This window comes from Nicotiana sylvestris, chromosome 3 (assembly GCF_000393655.2).
Source record: "Nicotiana sylvestris chromosome 3, ASM39365v2, whole genome shotgun sequence".
NCBI classification, from domain to species: domain Eukaryota; kingdom Viridiplantae; phylum Streptophyta; class Magnoliopsida; order Solanales; family Solanaceae; genus Nicotiana; species Nicotiana sylvestris.
The window spans coordinates 64071938-64087277 of record NC_091059.1 but is presented as its reverse complement, the minus strand read 5'-3'; the positions used below and the strand labels follow the sequence as shown (position 1 = coordinate 64087277).

Here is a 15340-nt window from a genome sequence, read left to right as displayed (position 1 = left end):
CTAGTTATGAAATATACTGTATTTAATTCTTTTGTTCAGTAGTCGTGAAACAGTTTCAAATAGTTTATGTCGCAAAACAGGTTCAAATAGTTTATGAAAATCAGCATGTTGGTTTAATAGGTTCTAATTCTGAAATCGCGAGTTCACTTGAGTAAATAACATCATTTTAAATAGCAATGTAAATAATGTTAGTAACTAATGTTAGTTCTCGAATGTTAGTGATTAATGTTAGCTTGATGTCAGTTTTAAGCATTGATGCATTTTTCAACAAATCGTAAAAAGAGCTCAAGAATGGCTTTATATTCCACATAGTTAACTCCAATAATCCAATTCATATAATAAAGCTAAAGTTGAACTGGATCGAAATGGTAGCTGGTTTGTTAATATTTACAACGGCAGGCGGCGGATCTTAAGTTAGGTAGCGGGTTCAAACTAGAAGGTGTTTCCTTTTGTTTGGACCCGGACTTGAACTTGAAGCCCGAACTTTTAATGCTAATTGATTAGGATTTTTCTTATTCTTAGAGACCAATAAATAGAAAATCATAGTCGCTTTAGTATATCCTTGAATAAAAAATGAGATGAGCCTCGCCGAATAAAAAATACAGAATTGCGGGGCCCTCAATAAATATTTGTTTTAAAATACTTAGACTTAGGGACGAGTCGTTTAGCCAATTTCACGGCCTTCCCCAAAAGATAACAACGCGCAAGTCACTTCCGGCGCGCTTTAAATAATTTACTCTCTTAAACTCGGGTGCACATTTATGTGACCCAAATCCAAATCTCAACGAAGTCGAAATGTGTCGCTAATCACGGGTACATTGATTGTGACGTGGTTCGAGATGCATTTCCACGACGTTGCAAATTCCTTTTAAAAATAATGAATGAGACGAGCCTCGACAAACAAAAATACACAAGCTGCGGGGCCTTCTATACGTGTTGGTAAAATTACTTAGACTTCGGGATGGGCCGTTTAGCAAAATTTCACGGCCCTACCCAAAATAATGATACGCTAGTCGCTTTAGGCGCGTATTTAATAATGTTATCTTCTTAAACTCGGGTGCACATTTATGTGACCCAAATCCAAATCTCAACAGAGTTGAAATGTGTCAATAACCACGGGTGCATTGATGTGACGTGGTTCGAGATGTATTTTCACGATGTTGCAATTCTCGGTAAAAAATAATAATAATAAGAGCGGTACACAGTTAAAATTTTCACATAGATTCAACATGTATTAAAAATCAGATAAATAGGCCGAATATGACAGTTGAGCGACCGTTCTAGAACCACGGAACTCGGGAATGCCTAACACCTTCTCCCGGGTTAACAGAATTCCTTACTCAGATTTCTGGTTCACGGACTATAATACAGAGTCAATATTTTCCTCGATTCAGGATTCGACCGGTGACTTGGGACACCATAAATCTCCCAAGTGGCGACTCTGAATCTTTAAATAAAATCCCGTTTCAATTGTCCTTTAATTGGAAAAACTCCCTTTTACGCCCCCCTGCGGGGTGTAGGTGGAAAAGGAGGTGGGACAACTTCAACTATGTCTTGAGCAATCCACATCTTTCCTTCGTTTCTGCACTTTGGATTCACTTCTTTTTCTTTTTCTTTATTCTGGATTGAGACTCATTCTTTGGCCATCTCGAACCCTGTGCCTCAAGGTAAAACCTGCTCAGACACCAAAGCAAACAAACGAACGAAATTTTTCTGCCCCAGTTTTCACTAGGAAAATTTCGTGAGTTATTGTAACAAAATTCTAAACTACTTCATTATTGAAAGTAACAAAATCAGGATTGTGTATCCTTGAGAAAAAAGGATTGGGGAGTGGGCCCTATATCTATACTAAAAGTCTACTAGGGAGTGAAGACCCTATGTTGTAAAGCTCAGCTAGGGATTAGCGTACCCTATAATGGTAAAGGAAATATAACCTGGGGTTGGTGCCATGTATTACTGAAAAGGAAATGTATCTAGGGGTTGGCACCTTGTATTACCGAAAAGGAAATGTAACCAGGGGTTGGCACCCTGTATTATTGAAAGGGAAATGTAACCAAGGGTTGGTGCCATGTATTATTGAAAAGGAAATGTAACCAGGGGTTGGCACCCTGTATTACTGACCAAAAAAAAATGTTGAATCCCCCTGGGCGATAAAGTTCTACCTGGGTTAAACTAATAAAAGCAAATCTGGGCGAAGAGTACTTCTACCAGAAAACAATGAGCCGGATCTCCCTAGACAAAAAGGTTCTACATGGGTTAAGCTAATGTAAAACAACCTGAGCGAAGAGTACTTCTACCCGAAACTATGAGCTGGATCCCCCTAGGCGAAAAAGGTTCTACCTGGGTTAAGCTACATAAAAATAACCTGAACTATGAGCTGGATCCCCCTAGGCGAAAAGGTTCTACCTGGGTTAAGCTAATGTAAAACAACCTGAGCGAAGAGTACTTCTACCCGGAACTATAAACTAGATCCCCCTAGGCGAAAAGGTTCTACCTGGGTTAAGCTAATGTAAAAACAACCTGAGCGAAGAGTACTTCTACCTGGAACTATAAGCTAGATCCCCCTAGGCGAAAAGGTTCTACCTGGGTTAAGCTAATGTAAAAATAACCTGAGCGAAGAGTACTTCTACCCGGAAATATGAGCTGGATCCCCTAGGCGAAAAGGTTCTACCTGGGTTAAGCTACGTAAAAATAACCTGAGCGAAGAGTACTTCTACCCAGAATTATGAGCTGGATCCCCCTAGGCAAAAAGGTTCTACCTGGGTTAAGCTAATGTAAAACAACCTGAGCGAAGAGTACTTCTACCCGAAAATATGAGCTGGATCCCCCTAGGCGAAAAGGTTCTACCTGGGTTAAGCTACGTAAAAATAACCTGAGCGAAGAGTACTTCTACCCGGAACTATGAGCTAGATCCCCCTAGGCGAAAAGGTTCTACCTGGGTTAAGCTAAATAAAAATAGGAGGTGGGAACAATAGTGATGTATGCCAAAAGTAAAAGAAAAATGGAGATTTTAAGGAACTTACGTTTGGTGACATTCGTTCTTTTAGAATCACCATTCTGCATGCTTTGTTCCTACTTCAAACAAAGAAAAATTTGTGAGTTTTCAAAGTGGTGGTTGGTTTGTGGCCTTGATGCCCTGAGTAGCTTGGTTCACGACCACTGCTGTCGAAGAACTTATTCTGTCAGCGTGGTACCGAGATGTCCATGGTACCGCTACCCTTGTCTCTAAGGCAAGGCTATTTTTTCTTTAAAATCAAGCTCAGTTGTCTTGCACCCAGTATCAGTTTGTGTCCGTAGTGCTTATCAACTTTTCTTATGAAGCAGGTTTTGCTTAGGCGACCTTTTCAGTTTCTTTGAGACACTTTGTTCGCCTTATCAAATGAGATCACAGATGGATTTATGCCTTCGTCAATGCCATATATGCCCCAAATTGTGCTTGACATTACAGGGAAACTGTATCCAGTTTTGTAGCCCTTTCTTTGCTTCGATTTTGAGGCAGGATTAGATCGAAAGGGACTCAAAGAAAAAATTATGGGTAAAAATAGAATAATAATTGGAAGCGAAAAAGAACTGTGCTTAAACAAAAGGTGTCCCTTTCGGGAAAAGGAATATGGAGACTTATCTGGAGGTATATGCCGACTTCAATGAATGATGACATGCATTTTGGACTGGACGCCTGATCTGTCTAAGCTGTCTAATTCTCAAAATCTGCCGCAAATGCTCATCTTGAATTTGTCTTGGTTGTGCTCATGCCAGAGAATCGAAGACTCTTATTCGGCTAGTAGCGCCCTTTGCAGGTTTTCGCTAACTAACCTCTCTCATTTCTCTACTAACCGTCGCCTTATGGTGCCTATCTGGGTTTTCACCAATAAGACTCTCTCATATCTTTGTTCACTGTTGCCATATAGTGCCCGTACGGGTTTTCACTGATAAGACTCTCTCATTTTTTTATTTTTTATTTTTGACTAAGATACTGCATGAGGGAGGTTACCCAACGCCCTTGGCATGTGAACTTCAAACATTCTCAAACACATCGATCAGAAGCTCTTGAAAGGTAAAAAGGCGAAATGAACCTTGAAACGAATTACAACTTTTGGAAACCATTTTTTACAGAAAAACCGTGAAATAAAACAAACTTCTGCCCTAGTTTTGGAGTACTAGGAATATGGGTTTTTTTTGTTCTGATGGGACCGAACCCAGGGTAAGGCTGCCTACATATCCTTTCGGAATCAGGTCTCACGTAGTTCAATGCAAGGATTTTTTTTTTGGCTTTTTTGCTTTTTTTTTCTAGGTACACAGGTAGACAAATACGGATCAAAAGGCTTAACAAAAGGGTGACACCTATTTGGAGTAGCGAGCAAATGATAGCCTTTGTCACTTCAATCTGAGAAAATTAATGCGTGAAATTCTACAGTGGGTATATATGAGACATAATATCTTTTGACTGCATCTGCGTTAATAGTCATGTCTGGTACCCGTCCTTCTTCATCTACCAAGTGCAAGTCCCCTTTGGTAACACTTTCTTGATGATGTAGGGTCCTTGCCAGTTCGGGGCGAACTTTCCTTTAGCTTCCACCTGGTGCGGAAGGATGCATTTCAACACCAGCTGGCCTAACTCAAACTGCCTTGGGCGCACTTTCTTATTGTAAGCGCGTGCCATTCTTTGCTGGTACAACTAGCCAAAACACACTGCTGCTAGCCGTTTTTCATCGATCAACATCAGTTTTTCTAATCGGGTCTTGACCCACTCAGTTTCTTCAATCTCTGATTCCATAATAATTCGGAGAGAGGGAATTTCGACTTCAGCGGGTATTACAGCTTCAGTTCCATATACAAGCAGATACAGAGTTGCACCAACAGATGTGCGAACAGTCGTGCGGTATCCCAAAAGAGCAAAAGGCAGCTTTTCATGCAATTGCCTGGAACCTTGGATCATCTTCCGAAGAATCTTCTTGATGTTCTTGTTTGCCGCTTCAACAGCTCCATTGGCTTTTGGCCGGTAAGGGGTAGAATGGCGATGCATGATTTTAAATTGTTCGCATACCTCCTTCATCAAATGACTATTTAGATTGGCTGCATTGTCAGTGATAATGGTCTTTGGGATACCAAAGCGACAGATGATGTTGGAGTGAACGAAATCTACCACTGCTTTCTTGGTGACTGCTTTGAAAGTGACGGCCTCCACCCACTTGGTGAAGTAATCAATTGCAACCAAAATGAATCTATGCCCATTTGAAGCCTTTGGCTCGATCGGCCTAGTGACATCCATTCCCCAAGTACGAACGGCCAAGGAGAGGACATGGGATGCAATTCCGAAGGAGGCGAGTGAATCAGATCACCATGAATCTGGCATTGGTGACACTTACGAACAAATCTGAAGCAATCTCGCTCCATAGTAAGCCAATAATACCCTGCCCGCAGAATCTTCTTTGCCAAAACATATCCATTCATGTGAGGTCCGCATACCCCTGAATGCACTTCACTCATGATCCGCTCTGCTTTTGTAGCACCTATGCATCTCAACAAGTTTAAATCTGGGGTTCTCTTGTACAGAATTTCCCCATTCAGGAAGAAACCATTGGCGAGCCGCCTTATAGTTCTTTTTTGATCTCCTTTGGCATGCTCTGGATATTATCTTGTTTTCAGGAATCGTTTGATGTCATGTTACCATGGTTCACCATCTGGTTCCGTCTAGATTGTATTGCAGTAACCGTGTTGATTCCGAACTTGGATTTCTAGTGGGTCAACATGAGTGTTGCCTAGATAAGGGAGCATCGAGGCTAAAGTAGCCAAGGCATCCACTAGCTCGTTGTGAAACCTGGGAATGTACCTGAACTCGATGGATCTGAATCTTTTACTCAAGTCTTGCACACATTGTCTGTACGGAATAAGCTTGATGTCTCGAGTCTCCCATTCACCTTGGGCTTGCCGGATAATCAAGTCAGAATCTCCCATAACCAATAGTTCATGCATATCCAGATCGATGGCCATTTTCAAACCCATGATACAAGCTTCGTATTCTGCCGTATTATTGGTACAGAAGAACTGAAGTCGGGCTGTTGCAGGGTAATAATGTCCAATAGGTGAGATGAGGATTGCCCCGATCCCAACTCCTTTGATGTTGACAGCCCCATCAAAATACATTTTCCATACATGGTGATCGTCTGAAACTACTTCCTCTATTGAGTTGACCTCTTCGTCTGGGAAGTATATGCTAAGTGGCCTGTACTCATCATCAACTGGATTCTCTGCCAAATGATCTGCCAAAGCCTGTGCTTTCATCGCGGTGCGAGTGACATAGACGATGTCGAACTCTATGAGCAGGATTTTGCCATTTTGCCAGCCTGCCAGTGGGCATTGGCTTTTGGAAGATGTACTTCAAAGGATCCATTCTGGATATGAGGTAAGTAGCGTAGGCCAAAAGATAATGTCTCAGCTTCTGAGCGACCCAAGTCAAGGCACAACATGTCCTTTCTAAAAAGGTGTACTTAACCTCATAATTGGTGAACTTCTTGCTCAAATAGTAGATTGCCTGTTCCTTTTTGCCTGTTGCATCATATTGCCCCAAAACACATCTAAAGGAATTATCCATCACTGATAGATATAAAAACAAAGGCCTACCAAGTTCAGGTGGGACCAGTACAGGGGGTTTTGACAGATAATCTTTGATCATGTCAAAGGCTTTTTGGCAATCGTCCGTCCACTTGATAGCGAAATCCTTTTTAGCAACTTAAAAATGGGCTCGCATGTGGTTGTGAGCTGAGAAATGAACCTACTGATGTAGTTTAACCTCCTGAGTAAACTCATGACTTCCTTTTTGTTCTTCGGAGGTGGAAAATCTCGAATGGATTTTATCTTAGATGGATCCAGTTCAATGCCTCTTCGGCTGACTATAAAACCGAGGAGTTTCCCAGATGGAACCCCAAATGCACACTTGGCTGGATTAAGCTTAAGGTCATACCTTCGAAGCCGTTCGAAGAACTTTTGCAAATCGCACACGTGATCAACCTGTGTCTTTGATTTTATGATGACATCATCGACATATACTTCAATCTCTTTATGCATCATGTCGTGAAAAATGGTGGTCATGGCCCTCATGTAAGTTGCCCCTGCATTCTTTAAACCGAATGGCATGACCCTGTAACAATATGTACCCCATGGAGTGGTAAAAGCGGTTTTTTCTGCATCATCTTCATCCATTAGAATTTGGTGGTACCCAGCATAGCAATCCACGAATGATTGTATCTCATGCTTTGCGCAATTATCTAAAAGAATGTGGATATTTGGCAAAGGAAAATTATCCTTTGGACTTGCTTTGTTTAGGTCCCTGTAGTCAACACAGACTCTGGTCTTTCCATCCTTCTTTGGCACAGGCACAACATTCGCCACCCAGGTGGTGTATCGGACAGCTCTGATCACATTGGCGTTCAGTTGCTTCATTATTTCCTCATTGATTTTGTTACTCATATCTGTTTTAAATTTTCGTTGCTTTTGTTGGACTGGTGGAAAATCAGGATATGTAGGAAGCTCATGAACCACTAGATCGACACTTAAACCCGGCATATCATCGTAAGACCAAGCAAACACATCTCTGTATTCAAATAAAAGTTGAATCAAGGCATCTCTGGTTTTCTGTTCGGTGTGAATGCTTATCTTTATTTCTCTAATTTCTTCAAGACTTTTGATATTAATTGGCTCAGTTTCATTGAGGTTGGGCTTAGACTTGTTTTCAAATTGTCCCAACTCTCTTTTTATTTCCTCAACAACCTCATCTTCATCATATTCCACCTCTTGATGCATTATTTCGATATTAGATAGCTTTTTAAGAATTGGGCGTGAATTCCTCATGCATGTCATGTTATTAAAGCCGACATTAACAAAACTAAAATGGAAATAAAATGATAGGAATTAGGAAAAGGGAAAGATACAAACTTAATACGAAGCTAAACTGCATTTCATTGAATTCGAAAGGATAGAAGGGTTAACATTAAAATAAAACAATCACACTGAGATGTTTGGATTACAACCCTGAAAGTGACCCAAAAATACAAAAAAGAAGCTGCAAAAGCAAACTACCAAGACTCCTTCCTTGTGGGGAGAGGAGTTGCTTCCCAGTTGGCGAGCATGGTGTCTGGGTCAATTAGTTGCATATCGGCACGACTAGTGCCTTCATCGGTCTGGATCATATTCACTTCAGAAAACATCTGGCTGAGGCCATGGCAAATTTCATCAATGTTTGCATGCGCCAAGGAATTTTGAACCTCTTAGAGCCGTGGCTTGACAAAAATGTAGAAAATGTGAGGGATAGGTTGTTGCAAGACCCATCCATGCTTTTTGTGGTGCTTGGCTTTGTTTTTGTCTGCTTGTGTTGGCCTGAAGCCTAAACCAAAAGTACCCCAGTTATCGAACGGAGAAATAGGCTCTGAAATTCCTTGCAATGATGACCCCAAGCCTTTCCCTAGCTCATAACCTTGTCTCATCATAACCGCAACCACCATTATAGATGTGGTGGAAAGACGAGGATGCAGAATGGGCTTTCCTTCCTCAACATGGTCCACAGAAACCACTTCGAAAGCTTGATAGACAATGGACTCACACCTTTCCTTGGCCTCAATGCACGGGATTAACGGGTCTTTATAAATGGATGACTCGTCTTCTCCGTGAACAATAATCTCTTGCCTATTGTGTTCAAACTTGACCATCTGATGCAATGTGGATGGCACAACTCGAGCCATATGGATCCATGGCCTTCCAAGAAGAAAGTTATAAGAAGTGTCCATGTCTACTACTTGGAAGACAATTTCAAAGTCAACCTGCCCAATCGTCATAGTGAGGTTGATCTCCCCAATGGTATCTCTCGCTGAACCATCAAAAGCCCAGATGCGAACATTGCTGGGTCGGATTCTATCTGAGTTTATCTTCATGCCTTGCAAAGTAGAGAGAGAGCATACATCTACACTCGAGCCTCCATCGACCATGACTCACTTTACATAATGCCCCTCACATTTGACGACCAGGTGCAAAGCCCTATTGTGCCCGGCTCCTTCCTCGGGAAGTTCATCATCAGTAAAGGAGATTCTGTTTACCTCGAAAAATCTATTGGCCATCTTCTCCAACTCATTCACTGTGGTCTTCTCTGAGACATGTGCCTCGTTTAAGGTCTTGATAAGTACACGGGCATGCTCTTTTGAGTGTAGGAGCAGAGATAGTAGAGATATTTGGGCAGGAGTCTTTCTTAGCTGTTCAATGATTGAATAGTCATGGACTTTCATCTTTTTCTAAAACTCTTCTGCCTCTTCTTCCGTGATAGATTTCATTATTGGAAATTGTACCTCTCTGATTTGCTTGGCCTTCCTCAACTCCTCTGGAGAGTAACACCTCCCTGATCGAGTCAAACCTCCAGTTTCCCCCACTTCTTCTATGATTTCCTTGCCTTTGTACGTCATCACAGTTTTGTTGTAGTTCCAAGGAATGGTTTTTGTATTTGTTATAGGGGGTTGCATGGCAGGTCTGATTATGATCGGCTCTGTTATACCGTTTGTACTGCCCTGTTTCTGCCTTGTGATGGGGTGGCCTCCAAGAACATATAACCTTGGGCTTGGAACATTAGAGCGAACTTCCAATCTCGTAACCTTGGGAACAAATAAAGTTACATTTTTGAACTCGGGGCGCCTTTCACAAACAATGGCACATCTTGGATCAGACTTACATCCCATTTGGTTCCCTCTTGAATTGTTCCCACGATCATCTCTGCCTGATTAAATGGCCTGCATTTCAGATCTCGTCCAATCATTTCTACAAAATGAACATCGTTGTGTGCTGGCAATGGGTTGTTTGTAACATTAGGAGGTTCTTCGCCATTTGTTACCACAATCAACTTTTTAGTGATGAGTCTTTCTATAGCTCTTTTTAGAGTCCAACAGTCATCCGTGTTATGCCCCGGGGCACCTGAATGATATTCACATCTAGCATTTGCTTGAAATCCATGTGAATCGGGATGCATATGGTGGGGAGTGATGGGTCCAATCACGCCCATCTGTTTCAGCTTCTGGAAAAGACTAGAGTATGGTTCAGCCAATGGGGTGAATTTTTCCACCAGCCTCTGCTCTCGACCGTAATCCTGTCTGGGACAAGCATTGTAGGGTGCCCGAAAATTTTGTTGCTGAGGTCGGGGGGCCCTTGGAGCTGGTGCCTGTACCTGTTGATTGGGAGGCCGAGCATATTATTGAGCATTGAACATTGTATATTGCAGTGGGCCCACAGAGTATTGAGGAATCGGCGGGGGATAATAATGTTGAGGGTAGCTGGATTGCCCCTGCTGAACTTGCACATAATGGTGTGATGCCCCTCTTTTAAACTCCCTAGATCCCGAAGCCATCATGGACCCTTCATCTCTCTTCTTTCTATTTGCCAAACCTCCCGACCCAGTTTGGATAGCTTGGGTGGTGGCTTTGATAGCAGCTTTGTAAGCACGTGATTTTTGCTTCACAGACGATCGCTCCAAAAGAAAATAAAAATAGTGACAAATGACTTCGCTGTACAATTTTTCGAGTTTTCCGTGACATGTGTTTGTGGGTCTGTCTATTTTTTGCATTTAATCATTAATCAAACAAAATACAAAAAATATGTATGCATTTCTAGGTTGTAATTTAACTATTTTAAATTTTTCTTATATAGGTGTGCGAATAATTGTGTTAAGTATTGATTAATGGGTATTTCAAATTCATTTTTTAATTTAGTTGAATTTTTAAAATTAGAAAACAAAGAAAAAGAGTGCAAATTATTTAGAAAACCGGATTGGGCCTATTTATTTCAAGATTTTAAGGCCCAAAAACAGCCCAAACACAGGCTGCCCGGACACGGTCCAAACGGCGTCGTTCTGTCCCGTCTAAGCTGGGCCGTTGATCTCGAGTGAATCGACGGCCAGGATTACACCCCCAGATCCATTTAACATAACCCGACCCAATAACCGGTTCAGCCCAACCCCTCACTTAAACCAAACGACCCCGTTTAAATATCAAACGACCCCGTCTCATTTCTCACCATCGGATCCAAGCCGTTGAGATCATCTGATCTAACGGCTCAGATCCAATCCCCTACTCCGTATATAAGCTTTCCCTCACACCCCACGCCCCCTATCCGAACCCCACCCTTCACTCGTCTCCTTCCCCAAGCCCTGAAACCCCCAAACCCTAACGCCGCCCTAGTTTCCTTTTCACCAGAACCCGGCGGCATGAATGCCGGTGACCACCCCCTTCACACCCTTGAAGCATCCAACCACCCTGAACACGAATCCACTAGCCATGTACCTCGAATCACCTCCTATCGTCTCGAATCTGGATTTGAAGATTCGAGAGAAAACTTGATCTATACCAAACCTCCCCATCTTCATACCAAACACTCCCCGGACCCTCCTCGTGACCAAACCAAACTTGGTTTGGTCCGAATCTACCCACAACTCCTAAAAACCAGATCTGAAAATCTGAACCTCAGAACACAAGAGCCTGAGGAGCCCGACCTGCTTCATAGAGGGTTTGAGGTCTAATAGACCTTAACCAAGGTGTTCTCGGTTTGAGAACACCCTGGTTAGAGTTTGTTTGGCCTCAAATGGTCAAATTTAATTCGGACTGGGGTTGGCCTACTTTGAACATTTTTAGTAAGTTTTCTTTTTCTGTTTTTGTGTGGATGAGTATGTTAGCATGCTCTGTTGTGTTTGTTCGGTGTTTTCTGATACTTTTCTTAATTTCTTCCGTCTTTGTAAAGACCTTTTATTTGGTCAATTGTTTTCTGTGTATGATTTGAATGTATTCTGTGATATACATGTTCGATTAGATTAGTCGTCAAACGAGTTAATTCATATAGGTTCCCAGTGATTGAACAAAGTTGTCTGAAGTCATTCGGGACTCTGTACGTGTTGTTTATATGAACGATTGATTGTTATGTGTTACGATTAATATAGTCGAGTCGATATATGTCGTCAATTAGTTTCAGTCATTAATGGTAACAACTTGATTCATGTTGTTTATTTTTGCTGTGATCGTATTTGAATCCCATTAGGAACTGAATTGTATTGCCTATTGATTTTGTTCAAATTGAATTAAAGAACATCTAGGGGAAGGTTATAATGGCAGTTCAGACTTTGATTTTAAATATGATGCCATGTTTATTTGGTTTAGACCGTGGGCAGCCTGTGTATGGTTAGCTTTAAGGAATTAAAATAATGGGACAGCATGTGCTGTCAGATTATATTCCTGCTGCCCATACTTTGGTTAAATAAACAAGAGATTAGGACACTTTAACAACAAAAAGAGAGAGGGGCTGTCAGGGATTTCATGGGAGTTTTGTTATTTAAAATAAGTGAGTGGAAAAACAACAGGGAGGGGGAATTTTGAGTTGTCAAACAGACTGCAAAGTGTTAAGGTTAGGCTATAAAAGAGGCAGACCTTCCATTAGAAAAAGGAGAGTTCATTTTTTTGGAGTCTTGAGAGATTCTGTGAGTAAGAAAACTGAAAAAAGGAAAAACAGAAATAAATTTCAGAACATGGTGAATGAGTATTGTCTAGAAGAAACTGTGTAAGAGTCCAGTTTGATCAGGTTGTCTTTGTGGTTTTGCTTTTCTGTCATTTGCCAAGCTTTCTTGTGGTCATTGGATTTCTGTTGCTGTTACATTCAACATTCTGGGCTGTTATTTCCTACTCTGTTTTTCTGGGATTGTTTATTTGTTGCTCGACTCTTTGCTGAGCTTCATCATTGTTGGCTGGTTGTTGTTGCTGTGTTGTTGCTGTGAATCTGCTGTTGCTGTTGTTTGCTGTGTACTACTCAGATGATACTTTTCCTTCTTCTTTTTTTCCTCTATACCAGGTACACAACTAATACTGTCCATGTAATTTGAAAGTCGAGCATGAATACAAAAGGGAAGATTTGAAGACATCTATGTCCACATGTAGTTGCTATATAGATGATCATGTAGTGTGTAATGGTTTACAATCTTGTTTGGGTATTGGAGTTGGTCCTTTCATATAGTGAATACAAAAAATGTAGTATGGTTTAATATCATATGTCGGTTAGGTTGACAGACAAAAGGATTGGCAGTATACTAGGCTATGTCTTGGAAATTAGTTGTGTTTTGTAATTATCATTCTCTTTTAATGCATGTCAAAGAATAAAATTATCCGCCTCAGTTAATTTTCATTCTCTTTTGATAAACTGCCTCGTTATAATTATCAAGCCACACCCTTATAACAATTAGCACAAGTCCGCGCCCCTCAACCTTATGAAGGTCGAGCCCAGGTCAAAACAGACCAAACAGACCCGCCTCGGATAAACAGTGGCCCAGGTCTGGCCCATTCCGCATGAGCTGGATTTGGGCCCATAATGTTCGATCAGCTGTCCGTATGCATGGTCACGTTTCCTTATTCTGTAAAAGCATTTCGGATCCTGCTATAAATAATCTGCAAGCATGTAAATAATTAAGAGATTTTCTTTTATTTTAGAGACGAACTTAATAGGAAATATAGTCATTATAGGTTTATCCTTTAAAATAAAAATGAGACGAGCCTCGACAAACAAAAATGTAGAAGCTGCGGGGCCCTCTAAATGTATATATTAAATACTTAGATTCCGGGACGGGCCGTTTAGCAAATTTCACGGCCCTTCCCAAAATAATAACACGATAGTCTCTTTAGGTGCGTGTTTAATAATCTACTTTCTTAAAACTTGGGGTGTGCATTTCATGCGACCCAGATCCAAATCCCAAAACATCAAATAAAATATGTTCCAGATTGTGGGTGCATTTCATGTGACGCAGTCCAAAGACATGTTTTAAGCGATGTTCACATCCTTTTGAAATAATAACAATAAAGCAGTAAAAAGTTAAAATTGGCACATTGGTTCATAATGGTATTTAAAATCAGATAAATAAGCCGAATATGTCAGTTGAGAGACCGTGCTAGAACCACGGAACTCGGGAATGCCTAACACCTTCTCCCGGGTTAACAAAATTCCTTATCCGGATTTCTGGTGCGCAGACTGTAATATGGAGTCATTCTTTTCCTCGATTCGGGATTAAAATTGGTGACTTGGGACACCCTAAATCTCCCAAGTGGCGACTCTGAAATAAATAAACCAATCCCGTTCGATTGTCCTTTAATTGGAAAAACTCCCTTGCACCCTCGCGGGTGCGGAAAAAGGAGGTGTGACAAGCTTGACTTACAATTCTACCGGTCTTGAGGCCATTTTCGACCATCTCCCCTATTTTGATTGCTTCTGCAAAAGGTCTACCCATCGCGGACATCATGTTCTGAAAGTAATCAGGCTCTTGAGCTTCCAGAAAAACAGTGATCAACTGGTGATTATCCATGGGTGGCTTAACTCTAGCCGCTTGCTCCCTCCACTTGATGGCATATTTCCTAAAACTTTCGGTCGGCTTTTTCTTCATATTGGACAAAGAATTATGATCCGACGCAATATCAATGTTGTATTGGAATTGCTTGACGAAGGCCTGGGCCATGTTGTCCCAGACATGCTAGTGAGAGATGTCCTGGTCAATGAACCACTCAGAGGCTACCCCTATAAGACTTTCTCCAAAATATGCCATCAACAATCCTTCTCTTCCGCCTGCATCCCTCAGCTGGTTGCAATACCTTTTCAAGTGGGTGATATGATCGCCGTGTCCATCATACTTCTCAAATTTTGGGGTCTTGAAACCTTGTGGCAAATGGATGTGAGGGAACATACCCAGATCATTGAACGAGACACTTTTGTGACCACCTATTCCCTGTATGTTATTTATGTTTTGTTCAAGACTTTTCACTTTCCTGGCCATCTCATCCGGCTCACTTGTCTTTGCAGGCTTTTCATTTTCCGCTGGTGACTCGTACTGAGGAGTCTGATTGTAGGGAGCTGACGCCCTGAAAGCCATATTTGGGGAGTAGTATTGGCCATTATAAACCTGAGGTAGTGGATCGTTGGTGGGTCTCGTCACAGGTGGTGGCGGTGGTATTGTATATACCGGTGCACTAGACACAACTAGAGGGGTGTTCCTAAACGGTGCGACTGGAGGTCGCATATTAAAAGTACCGGGGGCAGCATGAAGGCTGTAGTTTGGCACATACCCTGGTGGTAGAATGGGATCACTCATTGCATGGAGCGGTGTCTGAGTAGCCTGGGGTATGGTGGATGTTCCCTCTAAAGGACCCTGGGGTGGAGGTCGACCGGAAACCCAAGCTTGATATACATCTGACAGTTGTTGTCTCAATTTTCTTATTTCTTCCGACTCTTGCTCAACTGACTGACCCTGCGGATTGTCACTGATCAACTCGATTTCATCGTTGTTATCCAT

General features: G+C 41.7%; 4 protein-coding genes across 4 annotated transcripts; all 4 read right to left on the bottom strand.

The window, feature by feature from the left end:
* Window positions 1-4675: 4675 nt before the first annotated feature.
* On the bottom strand, window positions 4676-5269 carry LOC138887463 (uncharacterized). Its single transcript, XM_070169218.1, has 2 exons — window positions 5045-5269; window positions 4676-4948 (listed from the first exon to the last, which is right to left on the bottom strand). The coding sequence occupies exons 1-2, from the start codon at window positions 5267-5269 to the stop codon at window positions 4676-4678; spliced, it is 498 nt and encodes a 165-aa protein (XP_070025319.1).
* Window positions 5270-5691: 422 nt separating this feature from the next.
* On the bottom strand, window positions 5692-6282 carry LOC138887462 (uncharacterized). Its single transcript, XM_070169217.1, has one exon. It carries the CDS (start codon window positions 6280-6282, stop codon window positions 5692-5694), a length of 591 nt encoding a protein of 196 aa, XP_070025318.1.
* A 2699-nt stretch (window positions 6283-8981) lies between these two features.
* On the bottom strand, window positions 8982-14509 carry LOC138887461 (uncharacterized). Its single transcript, XM_070169216.1, has 4 exons — window positions 14213-14509; window positions 9710-10198; window positions 9333-9632; window positions 8982-9239 (listed from the first exon to the last, which is right to left on the bottom strand). The coding sequence occupies exons 1-4, from the start codon at window positions 14507-14509 to the stop codon at window positions 8982-8984; spliced, it is 1344 nt and encodes a 447-aa protein (XP_070025317.1).
* Window positions 14510-14524: 15 nt separating this feature from the next.
* LOC138887460 (uncharacterized) lies at window positions 14525-15340 on the bottom strand. The gene has a single exon (XM_070169215.1). The coding sequence runs from the start codon at window positions 15338-15340 to the stop codon at window positions 14525-14527; it is 816 nt and encodes a 271-aa protein (XP_070025316.1).